Below are 17,807 nucleotides of genomic sequence, written 5' to 3'. Positions count from 1 at the left end.
GCACCAAAGTAAGTTCAAGAAAGATCGATCAAAACATAAATTCAAATATTAAAACGCGTTTAGATTCTTCTTTTACAAACCCCCAGTCCACTCGCAATGTTCACCTTGCGACTAATATGAATGCGTTTTTAGCGTTCAACGCTGTAATCAATGCTATCAGGTTTTGTGGCCCTGATATTGATAAATGGTTGGAAACTTTTATTACACTGTGGACGTCAGGGTAAGCAATTTGAAAATCCAATGTTTATAACGTATTCCCTCCGTTCACTTTAATTACATTGTGGACGTGACTGGTGAGGGTAAGCAATTTGAAAATCCAATGTTTATAAAGTACTCCCTCCATTCACTTTTATTACACTGTGGACGTGACTCGTGAGGATAATGTCACGATCCAAAACTCTAACATGTCGTAATGACATCTGTTGTGGTACTAGGTAAAGCGACACACTTTCAAACACTTCAATATTTCATTTAAAAGATAAGTCAAAACTTTTTCATACTAAAAACTTCATAAAAGAGTCCAACTCAAAACAAAATACGGAAAAGATAGCCCGACATCGGGATATCACTAAGTCATGAACATCTAAAACTAGTCTATATTCAGAGTTTACAATGTTCCACCAAATACCAAAACCCAAAGAAAAGATAACGATAGAAGGTGAGTCAAGGGTTGCGGACGCCGGCAGCTACCTCGTTTGTCTCCGATAACCAAATGCGTATGAACTCAACGATCTCTGCCACCGGTCTCACCTAGATCTGCACACAAGGTGCAGAGAGTAACGTGAGTACTTTCAACTCAATAAGTAACAGAAATAAATAAAGAAGTGAGAAGTAGTGACGAGCTATACAAATTCAGTTATCTCAATAACTTTCAATAAGCAATATTCATGCTTTCAAATTTAATAGTTTAAGTCACATCAGTTCGTGCTCAAGTAAACCAGATATCAAGTCTTCCAGAAATTTGTACAAAAAGGGCAAATAACAACTAAGTGCAACAATTAACTGAAAGCAAGTACAACCTCTCAAGGCAACAGTCACTCGGCTCATCTCAACAGCTCAATCACTCGGCTCTCAGCCCTCAATAATCATACTCAATAGGTACATGTGTTCACTGGGGGTGTGCAGACTCCGGAGGGACTCCTTCAGCCCAAGCGTTATATCGCTGCGGCGTGCAGCCCGATCCACTATATAAAATGCCATAAGGCTCATTGCGGCGTGGAACCCGATCCAATATATATACATATATTTTCCTGAGGCTCGTTGCAGCGTGCAACCCAATCCATATACACTCATATAGCTCACAGCTCGGCACTCAGGCTCTATCTCAGTCACCAACCTCACCAGTCCCTCGGGCTCTCAAAAATCATAAAATTCAGCCCAAACAGAGATAATAACATGTATCAATAATAAATAGGAGGGGACGGAGGTAAAATACGCAAGTAATATCATGACTGAGAATAAAACAACAAATATCAATTAATTCAGCAAGTGCACGACCTCACGGGTCTCAACAACGATATCACAAGGCCTAAACAGGATTTCTAACATGAAGTGCAGTCGATTTCCATAAAAACAGAGGGAACACATAGTAAACAGTAGGCTAATCGATTCTACAATCTCACGGGACAAACCAAATTACAATCCCTACGGTGCACGCCCACACGCTCGTCACCTACCATGTGCGTCACCTCCAAAATAGTCATACGACACGATATCCGGGGTTTCACACCCTCAGGACCAGATTTATAACCGTTACTTACCTCAATCCGAGCAAAATCCTACTCCGCGATGCCTTTGCCTCTCGAATTGGCCTCTAGACGTTCCGAATCTAGCCAAAAGTAATACAACACAATCAATATATGCCAAGGAATCAATTCCATAAGAAAAACTACAAAATTGGACTTAAATTTCAAAATTGGCTCAACCCCGGCTCCTAGGCCCACGTCTTAAAATCCGACAAAAGTCTCAAAACCCGAATGCCCATTCACTCACGAGTCTAACCATACAAAATTTATCAAAATCCGACATCATTAGGTCCCTCAAATCCCCAAATTACACTCTCCAAAATCCCTAGCCCTAACCCCCAATTTTCACTTCAAAACCCCACTAATTAGATGAGAAATCAATGGAAAAACACCATAGCTAAGGGTACTTAGGCTCAAGGGACTTACCTCAGTGAAAATCCTTGAATCCCCTTCAAAAATCACCTCAAAAGCTTCAAAGTTCGAGTTGATAATGGTGGAAATGAGGAAAAATCACGAAGTCCTCTATTTATACATTCTGCCCAGCGAAGCCACACCTGCGGTCCCTTCACCGCATCTGCGGACCAAGCTCCGCTTCTACGGAAATCACTTAAAATCCATGGGACCGCTTCTGTGCCTCTAGACCGCATCTGCGATCATTGCAGGTGCAAAAACTACCTCGCACCTGCGGGTTCCTTCTCGCACCTGCGCATGCCTGCCCGCATCTGCGTCTCCCGCAGGTGCGGGAATGCTTTCGCACCTGCGAGTCCTCCATGGCCGCATCTGCGGCTCCTCAGTCGCTCATGCGGGCTCGCACCAGCGGCTTCCACTGCGCAGGTGCGGAAGACACCAGAACCAACAACTTCAGCTGCATTTTCCAAGTTCCAAACCTTCCGTTAACCACCCGGAATCACCCTGAGGCCCCCGGGACCTCAACAAAACATACCGACACGTCCCATAACATCATATGAACTTAGTTAAACCTTCGGATCGCTCAAAACAATATCAAAACACAAAATTACCCTAAGATTCAAGTCTAAGAACTTCTAAACTTCCAAATTCCGCAAACGACGCCAAAACATATCAAACTACGTCCGAATGACCTAAAATATTGCACACACGTCACAAATGACACCACAAACCTAGTCCAACTTCCGAAAATCCATTCTGACCCCGATATCAAAATTTCCACTACCGACCAAAATTGCCAAAATTTCAACTTTCGCCAATTCAAGCCTAATTCTACTACGGACCTCCAACTCACATTCCAAACGCGCTCCTAAGTCCAAAATCACCTAACGGAGCTAACGAAACCATCAAAATTTAAATCCAAAATTATTTACACATAAGTCAATATCCGGTCAACTTTCCCAACTTAAACCTTCTCACAAGAGACTATGTGTCTCAATTCACTCCAAAATTACTCTGGACCCGAGCCAACTAACCCGGTAAGTTAAAATACAGCTGAAGAACACAAAAGAAGCAGGAAATAGGGGAACGAGGCTATAATTCTCGAAACGACCGGCCAGGTCGTTACAGATAAACAATTTGAAAAATCCAATGTTTATAACGTACTCTCCCTCCGTTCACTTTTATTACACTGTGGATGTGACTCGTGAGGGTAAGAAATTTAAAAATCTAATGTTTATAACGTACTCCCTCCGTTCACTTTTAATTGTCCACTTTGAACTTCTCACGCTCCTAAAGAAACAATAAATGAAATATGTATTTACAATTTTACTCATAATAATGATACCATTTTCAAAAGTCTTGAAAAATAATTTGGAGAATGAGTAGTTAATGATAAAAGTAAAACATGAAAAAGAAGAAGAGGTTCTGGCATAATTGGCAGTTCCGCAAAAACTTAAGATAACCGCTAGCCCATTATATTTGATTGTAAGTTATAGCCAAAAACTTATTGCATTGGCTACAACAAAACATTCGCTAACCCACCTGAGCTAAACTAATGACGCTAAATCTTCTGTAGCAGTGATGCAGAGACATCAGATATATACAGACATATACTTTTTGTTGTTGGTATGAAATTTGATAAGGACAGATGTTTTATATGTTTATCACAATACCATTTATAGCTGTACCTCTGGACAAATTAGGAGTTTGACATCAACAAAATTGACAATATTTACGAATAAAACCCTAGATCACTTGGAGCATTTAAGTTGCTTGTCTACTAAGAATGTTGTTGAGAGAGTTGGCACAATATGGGAGTTAATATTATGTATAGGGTTTACACTTCCAAACTGAAGATCCTGTGTGAATATGATTGAGGAAATCAAACTAGTTAGCATTCAAAATTTTATTTATATAATACTACGTAAGTTCAAACATAGGATCCATGGAGTATACTCCATTTGTTACAATTCCTAGATACACTAACAGACAATAAATAATTAAAAATCACAGTGAGATGCATCACATCAATTAATGTAATGACTGGTTTTACAAATGTGTAGTCGTTCAATATACAAAAAAGACTGTCATTATACAAAAAATATACAAATAGACTGTCACTATACAAAAAATATACAAAATAGACTGTCACTATACAATTTATATACTAAATAGACTGTCACTATACAATTTATATACTAAATAGACTATCATTATATAAAATATATACAAAATAGATGTCACTATACAAAATATATACAAAAAAAACTATCACTATACAAAAAATATACAAAATAAATGTCATTATACAAAATATATACAAAAAAGACTATCACTATATAAAAAATATACAAAATAGATGTCACTATACCAAAAATATAATAAATAGACTATCACTGTACAAAATACATACAAAATAGATTGTCACTATATAAAAAAATATACAAAATAGACCGTCACTATATAAAAAATAGACATTTCGAGCAATTAGATGTAATATGTTTGGGCTAGAGGGACATTTCGGGTCTGTGGGGAAAAACATAAGCTATTAAAATTTTGAGGGGCTATAGAGGGTCATTTTCTCAACAAAAAAAAAAAGATTGTCTTTCTCTTAACTAAATATAGTGGACAAGTAAAAAGTGAACTATAGAGGGTGTTTGGCTTAGCTTATAAGCTGGTTAAACTGGTTTATAAGCACTTTTTTGGCTTATCTACGCGTTTGGTAAAATTAAAAGTGCTTATATGCCAAAAATAAGCCAAAAGTCATAAGTTGGTCTCCCCCAACTTATCAAATTTTAGCTTATAAGCACTTTAGGTTTGACCAAAATATTTACTATTCTATCCCTAAAATACTTCTTTTTAAAATAAAACTCTTCGTATACCCAGTTCTTCAACTGCTTATTATTAATTTCAGTACTTTTATCCAAACACGTAACTGTTTATTTTTTTAAATCAGCTTCAGCACTTAAAAATGTTTTTCAACACCTTATGCTTATCAGCTACTCTAAATCAGCTAAGCCAAATTAGCTCATAGTTTTAATATAATGGACAAGTAAAAGTGAAGTAAGGGAGTATTTACCTACTTTTTTCATCCAAGTTTATTTATCCACTATACTAAAAATAAATGTTCATTTTTACTTGTTCATTTTGGAAAATTAATGAATAATTTATCATTTTATATTTATTTTACCCTTAATAGAAGTACTTTTCAATTTATTTTTCAATATTTAATAAACATGAGTAATATAATAAAATTACAATGTTATTAATTATTTTTAAGGGGTGTGCCACGATAGCGAACAAATAAACTTGGATGGAGGGAGCAGTAAATACGTACTCGCAAAATGTAGTGAGAATAATAAAAGTTATAGCTACTTATGATTAAGTGATGGTAGTTGATTAGTTAACACACATGTTAAGCATTAATTGATGGGGTATAAATATTGAGTGTAGATAAGTTTTAATTGTGATAATATTAATTCACATCAGGTATTTATACCAACTCATATCAGTTTACTATGATTAAGTGATTTGATAGTGTGAGAATATATTAGTTAATCATGATTAAATGTAATAGTCTGATAATAGGTGAATTTAACTATATTCAGGCCCTAAATAACCGCCTTCTTGCATAGTTTTGATAATAAAAGTGATAACAAAATGCTCTTATTAGTGCTTTTCATGACTTGCAGGTTATATATGACTAGGGAAGGCTAGGGAGTACTTTTGGAGTCAAAAATTGAAGAAAGAGAGGCCATCCGTGAAATATCCCAAGTGAACCACGCAAAAACAGGCTGAAGAATCAGAGAAATGATTCTGCCGCGGTTCCACCGCGACCGCGGCAGAACCGCGATGAAGACTGCTCGCGGACAGAAGGAGATTCAGAGGAGCTGTTTGGCCGCGGTTCCACCGCGGCAGGCGCGAGAAAGTACAGGGACTAAAGTGCAAAACACGAGATTTTTAGCCCAAAACCCTATTTTAAACATTAGACTTCGCCAAAAGGAGGCATGTACTGATTTTTAGAGTTTCTTAGGAAGGAAACCCATTGTGAGAGATCACCTAAAACATCTTTCTTCTTTTCTTTGATTTTTATTGCTAGTTTATGATGAATTTTATCTTAGTTTGTTTACCCATAGTTATGAGTAGCTAAATCATTTGTCTAAGGTTTTGATGGAACCTATTGGGGGATGAACTTCTTGTTTATGTGAATACAAATTGCTAGTTTCAATCTTTATTTATTCAACTATGTTCTTGTTGTAGTTAATTGACAGGATCCTCAATTAACTGTGCCTATTTAGTGTGCATAACTCGGGAGAGAGTGCATATTTAGGTTATTGTTGAACAACACTACTCCCAAAGTATAAGAGAGATCTATAACTGGGGGTTTAAAGGGGGGATTAGGGATAACGAAGCCTTGAGTGCAATCTAAAGTGAACTGTGTTAATTAAAGCTAGCTAGTGTATCTCGGGAGAGTGCATTGAGTATATTACTGTGATTACTCGGGAGAGATTTGCGGTAATATGAACGTTCATGATTGATAGAGGTGTGTTGGTAAATTTGTATGAAGCATAAACAGAAGGGATTCCATCATTAGGGGAAGTCATTACCTTAACGTTTTCTCATTATTGTTTACAACCTTAGCATCCTTAATTTGCAGTTGTTTATTTACTTGCAATTTTAGTTAGTAAAGACACCATCAACTGTGATTCAACGTTTGGGAAATTGGTTCTCAAGAGTTTAGTGGGTCTAAAGATAGTGATTGATAGGTTAACTCTCTGTGGATTCGACCCTCAGCGTAATATTCGGGTTATATTTGCAACGTCCATAGAGTCCTTTTTAGAGGGCATAGTTGGGCGTGATCAAATTTTGGCGTCGTTGCCGGGGACTTAACGGAATTATCAATTACCATCGATAGAAATACAAAAATTCTTAGGGAAGTCAGTTTACTTTACACCAAATTTTTGATTGAAATTTTTGACGGTTGTTGACGGGGTTGCTCAGGTGTATGCCAAGAAACTCTACGAGGACTGGATAACTACTTGAAGGACTCTCAGACCCCGAGAAAACATTCTGTATATTGAACCATACCAACAAAAGACTTCAACAACCTCATCAAATACACAAACTCGAAATTGACATGGGTGACGCAGACAACGCCGACGGAAACGTCAAAGATATGGCACTTCCTGTGCCTGAGGCTGCACTATATGACTGACCCACAGCTGACAATCTGGCCCGCGATACAAGCTAAATCTTTCCAAATCACGAACAACATGCTGCACTTGTTGCAAAACAAGGGACTATTTTCTGGGACACCAGCCGAAGATCCTCAGCAGCACTTGAAGAACTTCCTGTCGATTTGCAAAACTCAAAGGCAACCTAACGTAACTCCGGAAACAATCAGGTTGATATTATTTCCATTCTCGGTGACAGGAGCTGCTCAAGTCTGGCTAAACTCACTCCCCATAAACTCTATAGAAACTTGGGATGAGTTAGTCATGCAATTTCACATCAAGTTCCACCCGCCCAACAAAACAGCTCAACAAATTGATGAGATCGTGAGTTTTAAACAAAAAACAATGGAGACACTGCATGAGACATGGAGCCGGTTTAAAGGAATGTTGGTTATATGTCCACACCATGGTATTCCAGATCAGATGTTGGGACAACAGTTTTACATGGGACTGTCAGATAGCATGAAGAATATTATAGATGCCTCAGCTGGTGGGGCATTTTTGAGCAAAACTTGGAGAGAAGGTCAGAGTCTGCTTGACAAAATGGCTCAAAATTCGAGGTGGACGACGAGGAATGCACCCATCACTCCAGTGGTGCACTCAGTGCCTTTTGACCCATCAAATTCTATGGCTGAAAATGTGGCGACGCTCTTGACACAAATGAGCATACTCACCAAAAAGGTGGAGGAATCAGGGCAGAAACAGCAAGTGCACATTGTAGATACTACCAATGGGGGCTTGTGCACATCTTGCATCAGTCAGCCAATGGGTAATCCTTGGAATGCAGAACATGATCATCATCAGCAGCACCTTGAAGACATGAACTATGTGTCAAACTATGGAGGCCAGAAACAGGGCAATCAGAACTGGGGTCAGCAAACTCAGCATCCATACAGACCACCTCAGCCACAGTACAACGCTGGAAACATGGATGGTATGAGACCCCCCAACAATATGGCACCTTATCCAAGGTCACAGGGGTACAACAATCAACAGCAAGGGTATCCCCCACCTCAGCAACAGCAGGGTGGAAGGCAAAAAGAAGGGTTCACTAGACTTGAAGCAATGATACAGCAGGTTATAGGATCCAATGCAAAGGTAAATGAAAGAGTAGATGCACATGACGCATCGATCAAAAATATTGAGTGCAATTGGGCCAAATTTCAATGTCTCTGAACATTCGTCCTCAGGGGACGCTACATGCAGATACCCAAATCAATCCTAAAGATCAGGGCCCGAAGCAGCTGATGGCGGTGAGTCTCCGTAATGGCAGGGATCTTGATGTAGAGCAGGAGAGAGCTCGTGACAATATACAGGCTGAGACACTCATTCAGGTACCCATTGAGCTAGATGATTCCACAAGGCTGACAGATGTGACAATCCAGCCTGCTCAGGAAGAAAAGAACACTCAGTAGGAGACCGAGAAAGTTGTTGAAGCAGTTGAAGAGCCGGTAGTAGAGATAGTAGCTGAGAAAGAAAAGTCCCAAGTGATTGGGAAGAAAAGACCTCCTGCTCCATTTCCATAAAGGTTGGCCAAGCATCAAAAGGAGGAGCAGTACAAAAAGTTCTTTGAGATGCTCAAGCAAATTCAGGTTAATATTCCATTGATTAAAGCTTTAAAGGAGATGCCTGGATACGCAAAAATGATGAAATACTTAATGTCCCAGAAATTTGACTTCCAAGACTTGGCCACGGTGACACTTACTCAGACGTACAGTGCAGTGGTAACTAGACCTGTTGCTGAAAAACTCTCTGATCCAGGGAGTTTTACTATTCCATGCACTATTGGAAACTTTGCTTTTGCGAAAGCACTCTGTGATTTAGGGGCTAGCATTAATATTATGCCCCTGGTCATTTACAAAAGGTTGGGCATTGGGAGAGCTAGACCCACCTCTATGTTGTTGCAGCTAGCTGACAGGACTATGAAGCGTCCATTTGGGATCCTTGATGATGTACTTATTCAGGTGGGGAAATTCGTGTTCCCTACAGATTTTGTGATATTGGATTGCAAAGTGGATGAAGAAATCCCTACCATCTTAGGAAGACCATTCTTGGCCACAGGGAGAGCTCTTATTGATAGTGAGACCGGGGAACTTAAGATGAGGCTCAATGACGAAGAGATTATATTCAATGTGCATAAATCTATGAGGCGACCAAGTGAGTTAGCCAATTGCTCTCTTATTGATGCCGTGGATGTAATCGTACAGTCTAATGATGAAGTGTTGACGGTTGAAGATCCCCTCGCTGCATGTTTGACGAATTTGGAGGAAGTGAATGGTGAGGATTTGGCGGCATGGGTGTTGGCACTGGAAGGTAGAGGGTCTTGGGAAAGAAATCTAGAGTTTGAGCCCCTACACTTAGAAAAGAGGGAGACTCCTCCAGCTAAGCCATCCATTGAAGAACCACCGAAGCTGGAACTAAAGCCATTGCCAGCCCACCTCAGGTATGAATTTCTGGGACCTGACTCCACTCTACCTGTTATTATCTCATCTGGTTTGTTAGATGTGCAGGTCCAACAACTTCTACAGGTATTGAAGGAGTGCAAAACTGCCATTGGGTGGACCATGGCAGACATCAAGGGGATCAGCCCCGCTTACTGCATGCATAAGATTCTGCTGGAAGAGGGGCACAAACCTTCCAAGGAACATCAGAGGAGGCTGAACCCAAATATGAAGGAAGTGGTGAAGAATGAGGTGATAAAGTGGTTAGATGCGAGAATTATTTTCCCAATCTCTGACAGCAGTTGGGTTAGCCCAGTTCAATATGTGCCTAAGAAGGGTGGCATGACGGTTGTGAAGAATGACAACAATGAACTAATCTCAACGAGAATCGTCACAGGATGGAGAATTTGCATGGATTATCGAAAGTTGAATCTAGCCACCCGGAAAGACCACTTCCCACTTCCCTTCATCGATTAGATGCTGGATAGATTGGTAGGGAGGTCACACTTTTGTTTTCTGGATGGGTACTCAGGGTACAATCAGATTTCCATTGCACCTGAGGACCGAGAGAAGACCTCCTTCACATGCCCTTATGGCATTTATGCCTTTAGGAGGATGCCCTTTGGCCTATGCAATGTACCCGCCACATTCCAACGGTGCATGATGGCCATATTCACTGACATGGTTGAGGATATAATAGAGGTGTTCATGGATGACTTCTCAGTAGTGGGAAGTTCATTTGATGAGTGCCTGGTGAATCTGACGCGTGTGCTGAAACGGTGCAGCGAGACTAATCTGGTGCTGAACTGGGAGAAGTGTCATTTCATGGTACAAGAAGGCATAGTCTTGGGGCACCGGGTGTCAAGCAAGGGAATAGAAGTAGATCGAGCAAAGGTTGATGTAATAGCAAAGCTGCCTCCACCAACTTCGGTCAAAACAATCAGAAGTTTTCTTGGACATGCCGGTTTCTACCGGCGGTTCATAAAAGACTTCTCCAAAATCACCAAACCTCTCTGTAAGTTATTAGAGAAAGATCACCCGTTTGTATTTTCTGATGATTGCAGGGTAGCGTTTGATGAGTTGAAGCAGAGGCTGGTCACAACACCCATCATTGTTGCCCCCAACTGGGCGCAACTATTCGAACTAATGTGTGACGCTAGTGACTACGCAGTGGAGGCAGTGCTGGGCCAGCAGAAGGACAAATTGATGCACCCAATCTACTATGCCAGCAGAAAGCTGAGTGGAGCCTAGTTGAACTATACGGTGACTGAAAAGGAGATGCTAGCTGTGGTGTTCACATTCGACAAGTTCCGACCCTACCTGATAGGATCAAAGGTAATCATCTACACTAACCATGCTGCTCTCAGGTACTTAATAGAAAAGAAAGACTCTAAGCTGATTCGTTGGGTGTTGCTGCTGCAAGAGTTCGTTATTGAAATATGTGACCGCAAGGGCACTGAGAATCAAGTCGCTGATCACCTATCACGACTTGAGGGAGCTGAAAATGCAATTGAAGTTGAGGAAATTCTGGAAACTTTTCCGGACGAGCAACTGCTTGCCACCACTCATCAGGAAGCGCCATGGTATGCAGACTTGGCCAATTACCTGGACAGTGGTATAGTTCCTCACGACCTTTCATCGGTCCAGAGGAAACGATTTTTTCGTGAAAGTCGCTTGTACTATTGGGATGAGCCCTATCTCTTTCGAATATGCCTGGATAACATGATCCGTAGATGCGTCTCCGAGATAGAACAATCTTCTATTTTGTAGGCTTGTCATGCATCGACTTATGGTGGACACTTTGGAGGGATCAGGACAGCAGCAAAGGTGCTAGAAGCCGGATTTTACTGACCGACTGTGTTTAAAGATGCTCACTCATGGGTGAAGGGTTGTAATGAATGTCAACACACCAGGAACATTTCCCGGCGCCACGAGATGCCCATGAACCCAATTCAGGAGATAGAAGTGTTCGACGTCTGGGGGATTGATTTCATGGGTCCCTTCGTCAGCTCCTATGGCAATAAGTACATCCTTGTTGCTGTAGACTATGTGTCCAAGTGGGTGGAAGCTGTAGCGTTGCCCACCAATGATGCGAAAGTGGTGGTGGGGTTTCTAAAGAAGAACATATTCACCCGCTTTGGGACACCACGTGCGATTATCAGCGACGGAGGCACTCACTTCTGCAATAGAGCCTTCGAGAAGTTGCTTATAAAATACGATGTGCGCCACAAGGTGGCTACTCCATACCACCCGCAGACTAGTGGACAGGTTGAGGTATCCCACAGGGAAATCAAGAGTGTGTTAACGAAAACTGTGAACGCCACAAGAACTGATTGGGCAAGGAAGCTAGATGATGCACTCTGGGCCTACAGAACAACTTTCAAGACACCAATTGGTATGTCACCATACAAGTTAGTGTTTGGGAAGGCATGTCACCTACCTGTAGAACTTGAGCATAAAGCGTGGTGGGCACTGAAATAACTAAACTTAGACATGGAAGCTGCGGGCACGTCAAGAGTCACAGAATTGCATGAGCTCGAGGAGTTCAGGTATCTTGCTTTTGAGAGCACAAGGCTGTACAAAGAGAGAATGAAGAGGCTACACGATCAGAACATTGTTGAGCGAAATTTCAAACCTGGGGACATGATATTGCTATACAACTCAAGACTGAGGTTGTTCCCGGGTAAGCTGAAGTCACGATGGTCTGGACCATTTCGAGTAGTTGAAGTTTTCCAGTCAGGAGCGGTTGGCGTTGCCACTGAGAATGACTTTCGTACATTTAGAGTCAATGGTCAGAGATTGAAGTTGTATGTGGGTATGAGCGAGCCCAAGGAAGGGTATGAACTGCAGTTGACCGAACCACGGAGGTCGAACGAGCCTTAACTACACTCATCTGGGTCGTGCGACGTTAAATCAGGCGCTGCATGGGAGGCAACCCATGAAATTGTTGTAAGTGTAACTCTTCTTAAAAAAAAGCGTCAGAATCAGAGATGGGCTCAGACCGCGGTTCCACCGCGACCGCGGTCAAACCGCGGTCCTGACCCTTCTCTGAACCCAGGCCATCGCGGTTGCACCACGACCGCGGTAAAATCGCAGTCAAGAGGGCCATCTGAACTTGGTCTACCGCGGTCCTACCATGACCCGCGACAGAACCGCGACAGATGCAGACGGGGTCCAGGTAAGTTTGTTTTATTTTTTTTTTCTTTTCCCCTTTACCCAAAATACCCCCCACCTACCATTAAACCCTCCCTCACCCGCCCAAAACCCCCCCACCCGCCCAGAACCACCAAACCCCCAAACCCCCCCACTCCTTTCTCTCTAATTTCTCTCTAACCTCTCTCTATCTTCTCTCTTCTCCTCTCATCTTCACAAAACTTCATTATCATCCTCCCCTACTTTCCACCTTCACCACCCACTTTCCCTCAACCAAACAAGTAAGTTTCTCTTTCTCTATCTCTATTTCATCTTCTAACTTAGTGTAAATTTGGTCTAAACTTATTTAGTTAAACCCTAGGTAGGAATAGTGCATATTTCCTTTCAATTTTTGCTTCTTCTCTTTTTATTTTTATTTTTTTATTGTTGTATTTGCTTCTTGTGTATTTATTTGGTGCTAAAATGGTTGGGTCTTTCTTCTACTTCGATTGTGGGGGTTGTTTAGATGCTTTGGAGGCCTAGAAATAATTTTTGCGGTGTACTTTGGTGGTGGGACCTTTTTGGCCGGAAATTTGGGGCCTGTGGTGCTATTTTGAGGCATTTTGTGCCTACCCTAGGTTGTGGTGGTATTGTATTTAGTGAATGGTGGTGTTATTTTTAACGTGACTCACTTGATGGAGTAAGTGTGGGGTGTTGTATGCTTGTGGGGCCATTGTGGAGATTGTAACTTTGAACACATCACGAGTTGAGGGTTTGGCATAGTGTCTAAATGGAATAAATGGGAGATATTATTTGGTGCCATCGGGTGGTGAAGTTTGAGTAACCATCCGGCTGGCACATGTAGGATATATTTGATGGTTCTTCTGTATTCTTTGCAGGTCATATGGCTCGTAAGAAGCAAAAGAGATCGGCATGCACGTCCCAACAGCCTACTTATGATGCTTCTAGGTTTGAATCCGAAGTGGTAGAGGACGACTTTCATGCCAAGGCCTCAAAGAGCTTCATCCCTAAAATACCGATTGACAGGGCAGCCTTCCGTGCAGAAAAGGAGGAGATATATGAGGAAATCCGGTGGAGGGAAATGGAGTTCTTATTTGATGAACCTGAAACGGTGAACAGGATGCTTGTACGGGAGTTCTACGCGAACTGCCCAGCTCATATGCTGCGGGAGGTGACTGTGCGAGGCACATGGGTAGATGCCTCAGTTGAAACTATTCGACAGGTATTGCGGCTGCCTTGGTTTACTAGTGACATTGACTATTACCAGGATGCCCCAGGTGTCACTTGGGATACTATGACTGATGTACTCTGCGCAGGGGGGCAACCAATCTGGATACGTGACCACATCACCCTGAACTCCAATTCGTTCACCCATTTGGCTAAGTGTTGGCTCACTGTCATTTGCAGCCGGTTCTTACCCTCAGGCAATACGATTGATGTGAACTTCCAAAGAGCCCTTTTGACGTGGTGCTTCGTCATAAAGAAAGATTTTGATGCGGCAAGGCTTATTGGTGACGAAATGATCATACGGTCCCTGCTGAGGTCAAAAGGATTCTACTTTCCCTCCCTGGTGACTACATTGTGCCTGCGGAAGAATGTCCCCACAAATCCTGCTGATGGAGAGTTGCCCCCTAAAGCAGCCTTCAAAACTTTGAGCATCAGAGTGGGCAGGGGTGCATACACCACTATTGAGATCGATGATGAGGATGATGACCCGGTTCCCATGGCACCATCCAGGAGATCCTATGACAGTGTCGGACCCTCTCGGCACCCCCATGCTGGGGCTGGCTTATCCAGATCATAGTCCACCCATCCTATGTTGTGTTCTATGGAGGAAGAGGTCGCCGATCTTCGCACCTCAGTGGAGGGCCTACACACGCGTATGGATGCCATGTCTCAGCGGCAGGCCAGGTCTGAGAGTCGGTTCATGTCCTGGTTCCGTGCTTTGGGGAGAGCTTGCCATGTGGACCCCAGCACTGTCTCCGACTCTGATTGAGTCTCAGGGAAGTCTTCTTACCCTTCTGCTCTTTACCTTCTTGATATGACATGGGGACATACTATGACTTTAAGTGTGGGGTGGGAGACTTGCTTTAGTGATATGTGTAATGTACATAAACATTGTGTGTGTTGTAGCATGAAATTGATGTTGTTGTATACAATTGACTGTACTTATATGAGGAGTCTGACTTGGCCCAACGACGGACACTTGTCGATGGGTCTCTTGAGGGTCCAAATTGGATATATATAAAAAAAATAATAACAAAGGTAGAGGACTCTTCCTGAGGACGGACCACTTGGACAAGTACTCTTGAGGGAAGTAGTCCATGAAGATTTTTTTTTTCCTTTTTAGGTAGTGTAGTAAGTCCCCCTTGGTTTTTCTTTTAGCCACGGTTCTTTTCCAAGGGGTTTTATTGAACCGGGTTTGGTAGATTTTCCTTTTGTAGTTAGGACTAAGATGGGTAAAGGCTAGAATGCTACCCTGGATATACACACCTGCAAACAACTAAAATGAACTTGAGAGTGTGACGTCTAGGCTTAGTTGTGGACTTGTAAATCTATGCCTTAATTTTGCACATCTTGCTTTGCTTGAACGCTCGTATGAGTATGTTGATAAACTGATTCAGAACGAGTTACATGCTAAGTGTGTGTGAGATTTTACTTGCATTCTGTGCTTGCATGTGATACCTAGAACTTGCCATGTGTGTTTGCAAAGCGAAATAGAAGCTGTTTGGTTTTAGAGATGATTGAGGCATTTCTTTGTGTAAGCCTATATATAATGGTGAATCCACCTGTCTATATTGCCATAGTTAACCCTTTTGAGCCTGAAGCCTGTTCTTTGATAACCCTATAATGACTTATATCCCTGTGTTTGAATAGCTGATTGTTTGAACTTATACCTCCGAGAAGCACTTGAATCACTAAGGAACATACAAAACTCAAAGTGTGAGGTGGTAGGGAGTTAGCGAAAAAAGGGGAATCAGGAATGAATCATTTGAATAGTGCACTAGCATTTAAAAAAAAACAATAAGCCAGTTGCACCTAAAGAAAAGTAGGGGTCACCTGTGAAACAAAAATGTGGAGGAATGATTAGGCTGAGCAGGGAAATTGAGATAAAAGGAAGTGTGTATTAAAAGTGCTTAAGGAGGTTAGTCACTACATCCAAATGTATCCTACCCGGCCCTTAGCCTACATTACAACCAAATAAAGACCTCTTGATCTTTGACTAAAACAGCTCGATTAGTAGAGTACTACACTATGGGCAAGCTTATGGTGTGTCTGTGTGGCATGTGAATGTTCTTTGCTGAGAGTGAGTGAATTCTTTCTATCTTCGGTTCCTTGTGTTTGAATTTTATGCGTGTGGAACTTCTCTCAGACTTTTGATGTGAGGGAATGTGACTCGGGAAGGAAAAGTAAGTCTTCACCTCTGTTAGAGTAACTAGAGTGAGCGCAAGTGTGTCATGGCAGTAGAGTCTGCATCTGGGGTATGACCGACACATTGCTTAAGTTGTTCCGTCAAAATGGCGGGTGTGACATACTTGGGGTAATGCATCAAACGGTTAGGCTTAGAAGTGTGGTTTAGCTTGCTCGAGGACGAGCAAAGATTTAAGTGTGAGGTGTTGATAATAGGTGAATTTAACTATATTCAGGCCCTAAATAACCGCCTTCTTGCATAGTTTTGATAATAAAAGTGATAACAAAATGCTCTTATTAGTGCTTTTCATGACTTGCAGGTTATATATGACTAGGGAAGGCTAGAGAGTACTTTTGGAGTCAAAAATTGAAGAAAGAGAGGCCATCCGTGAAATATCCCAAGTGAACCACGCAAAAACAGGCTGAAGAATCAGAGAAATGATTCTGCCGCGGTTTCACCACGACAGAACCGCGGTGAAGACTGCTCGAGGACAGAAGGAGATTCAGAGGAGCTGTTTGGCCGCGGTTCCACCGCGACCGCGGCAGAACCGCGGCAGGCGCGAGAAAGTACAGGGACTAAAGTGCAAAACACGGGATTTTTAGCCCAAAACCCTATTTTAAACATTAGACTTTGCCAAAAGGAGGCATGTACTAATTTTTAGAGTTTCTTAGGAAGGAAAACCATTGTGAGAGATCACCCAAAACATCTTTCTTCTTTTCTTTAATTTTTATTGCTAGTTTATGATGAATCTTATCTTAGTTTGTTTACCCATAGTTATGAGTAGCTAAATCCTTTGTCTAAGGTTTTGATGGAACCTATTGGGGGATGAACTTCTTGTTTATGTGAATACAAATTGCTAGTTTCAATCTTTATTTGTTCAACTATGTTCTTGTTGTAGTTAATTGACAAGATGAGAGAGTGCATATTTAGGTTATTGTTGAACAACACTACTCCCAAAGTATAAGAGAGATCTATAACTGGGGGTTTAAAGGGGGGATTAGGGATAACGAAGCCTTGAGTGCAATCTAAAGTGAACTGTGTTAATTAAAGCTAGCTAGTGTATCTCGGGAGAGTGCATTGAGTATATTACTGTGATTACTCGGGAGAGATTTGCGGTAATATGAACGTTCATGATTGATAGAGGTGTGTTGGTAAATTTGTATGAAGCATAAACAGAAGGGATTCCATCATTAGGGGAAGTCATTACCTTAGCGTTTTCTCATTATTGTTTACAACCTTAGCATCCTTAATTTGCAGTTGTTTATTTACTTGCAATTTTAGTTATTAAAGACACCATCAACTGTGATTCAACGTTTGAGAAATTGGTTCTCAAGAGTTTAGTGGGTCTAAAGATAGTGATTGATAGGTTAACTCTCTGTGGATTCGACCCTGGGCGTAATACTCGGGTTATATT

At 41.6% G+C, this 17,807-nt stretch overlaps 1 protein-coding gene across 1 annotated transcript; it reads left to right on the top strand.

Moving 5' to 3' along the window:
• Positions 1-7,732: 7,732 nt before the first annotated feature.
• LOC107809079 (uncharacterized) lies at positions 7,733-11,079 on the top strand. The gene is made up of 5 exons (XM_075243310.1): positions 7,733-8,485; positions 8,578-8,798; positions 8,916-9,519; positions 9,595-9,830; positions 10,893-11,079. The coding sequence occupies exons 1-5, from the start codon at positions 7,733-7,735 to the stop codon at positions 11,077-11,079; spliced, it is 2,001 nt and encodes a 666-aa protein (XP_075099411.1).
• Positions 11,080-17,807: the final 6,728 nt, after the last annotated feature.

The sequence above is a fragment of the Nicotiana tabacum genome, chromosome 22, assembly GCF_000715075.1.
Source record: "Nicotiana tabacum cultivar K326 chromosome 22, ASM71507v2, whole genome shotgun sequence".
Lineage (NCBI taxonomy): Eukaryota > Viridiplantae > Streptophyta > Magnoliopsida > Solanales > Solanaceae > Nicotiana > Nicotiana tabacum.
Note: the sequence above shows the minus strand (reverse complement) of the source record. Positions and strands in the feature narration are given on the sequence as shown.

Excerpts from the sequence above, each read along its gene's own strand:
- LOC107809079 (XM_075243310.1), top strand. The coding sequence starts at position 7,733 with ATGGAGACACTGCATGAGACATGGAGCCGGTTTAAAGGAATGTTGGTT. Across the intron at positions 8,486-8,577 it reads TTATAGGATCCAATGCAAAG|GGGACGCTACATGCAGATAC; the intron begins GTAAATGAAAGA and ends ATTCGTCCTCAG. Across the intron at positions 8,799-8,915 it reads CAGGAAGAAAAGAACACTCA|GTTGGCCAAGCATCAAAAGG; the intron begins GTAGGAGACCGA and ends ATTTCCATAAAG.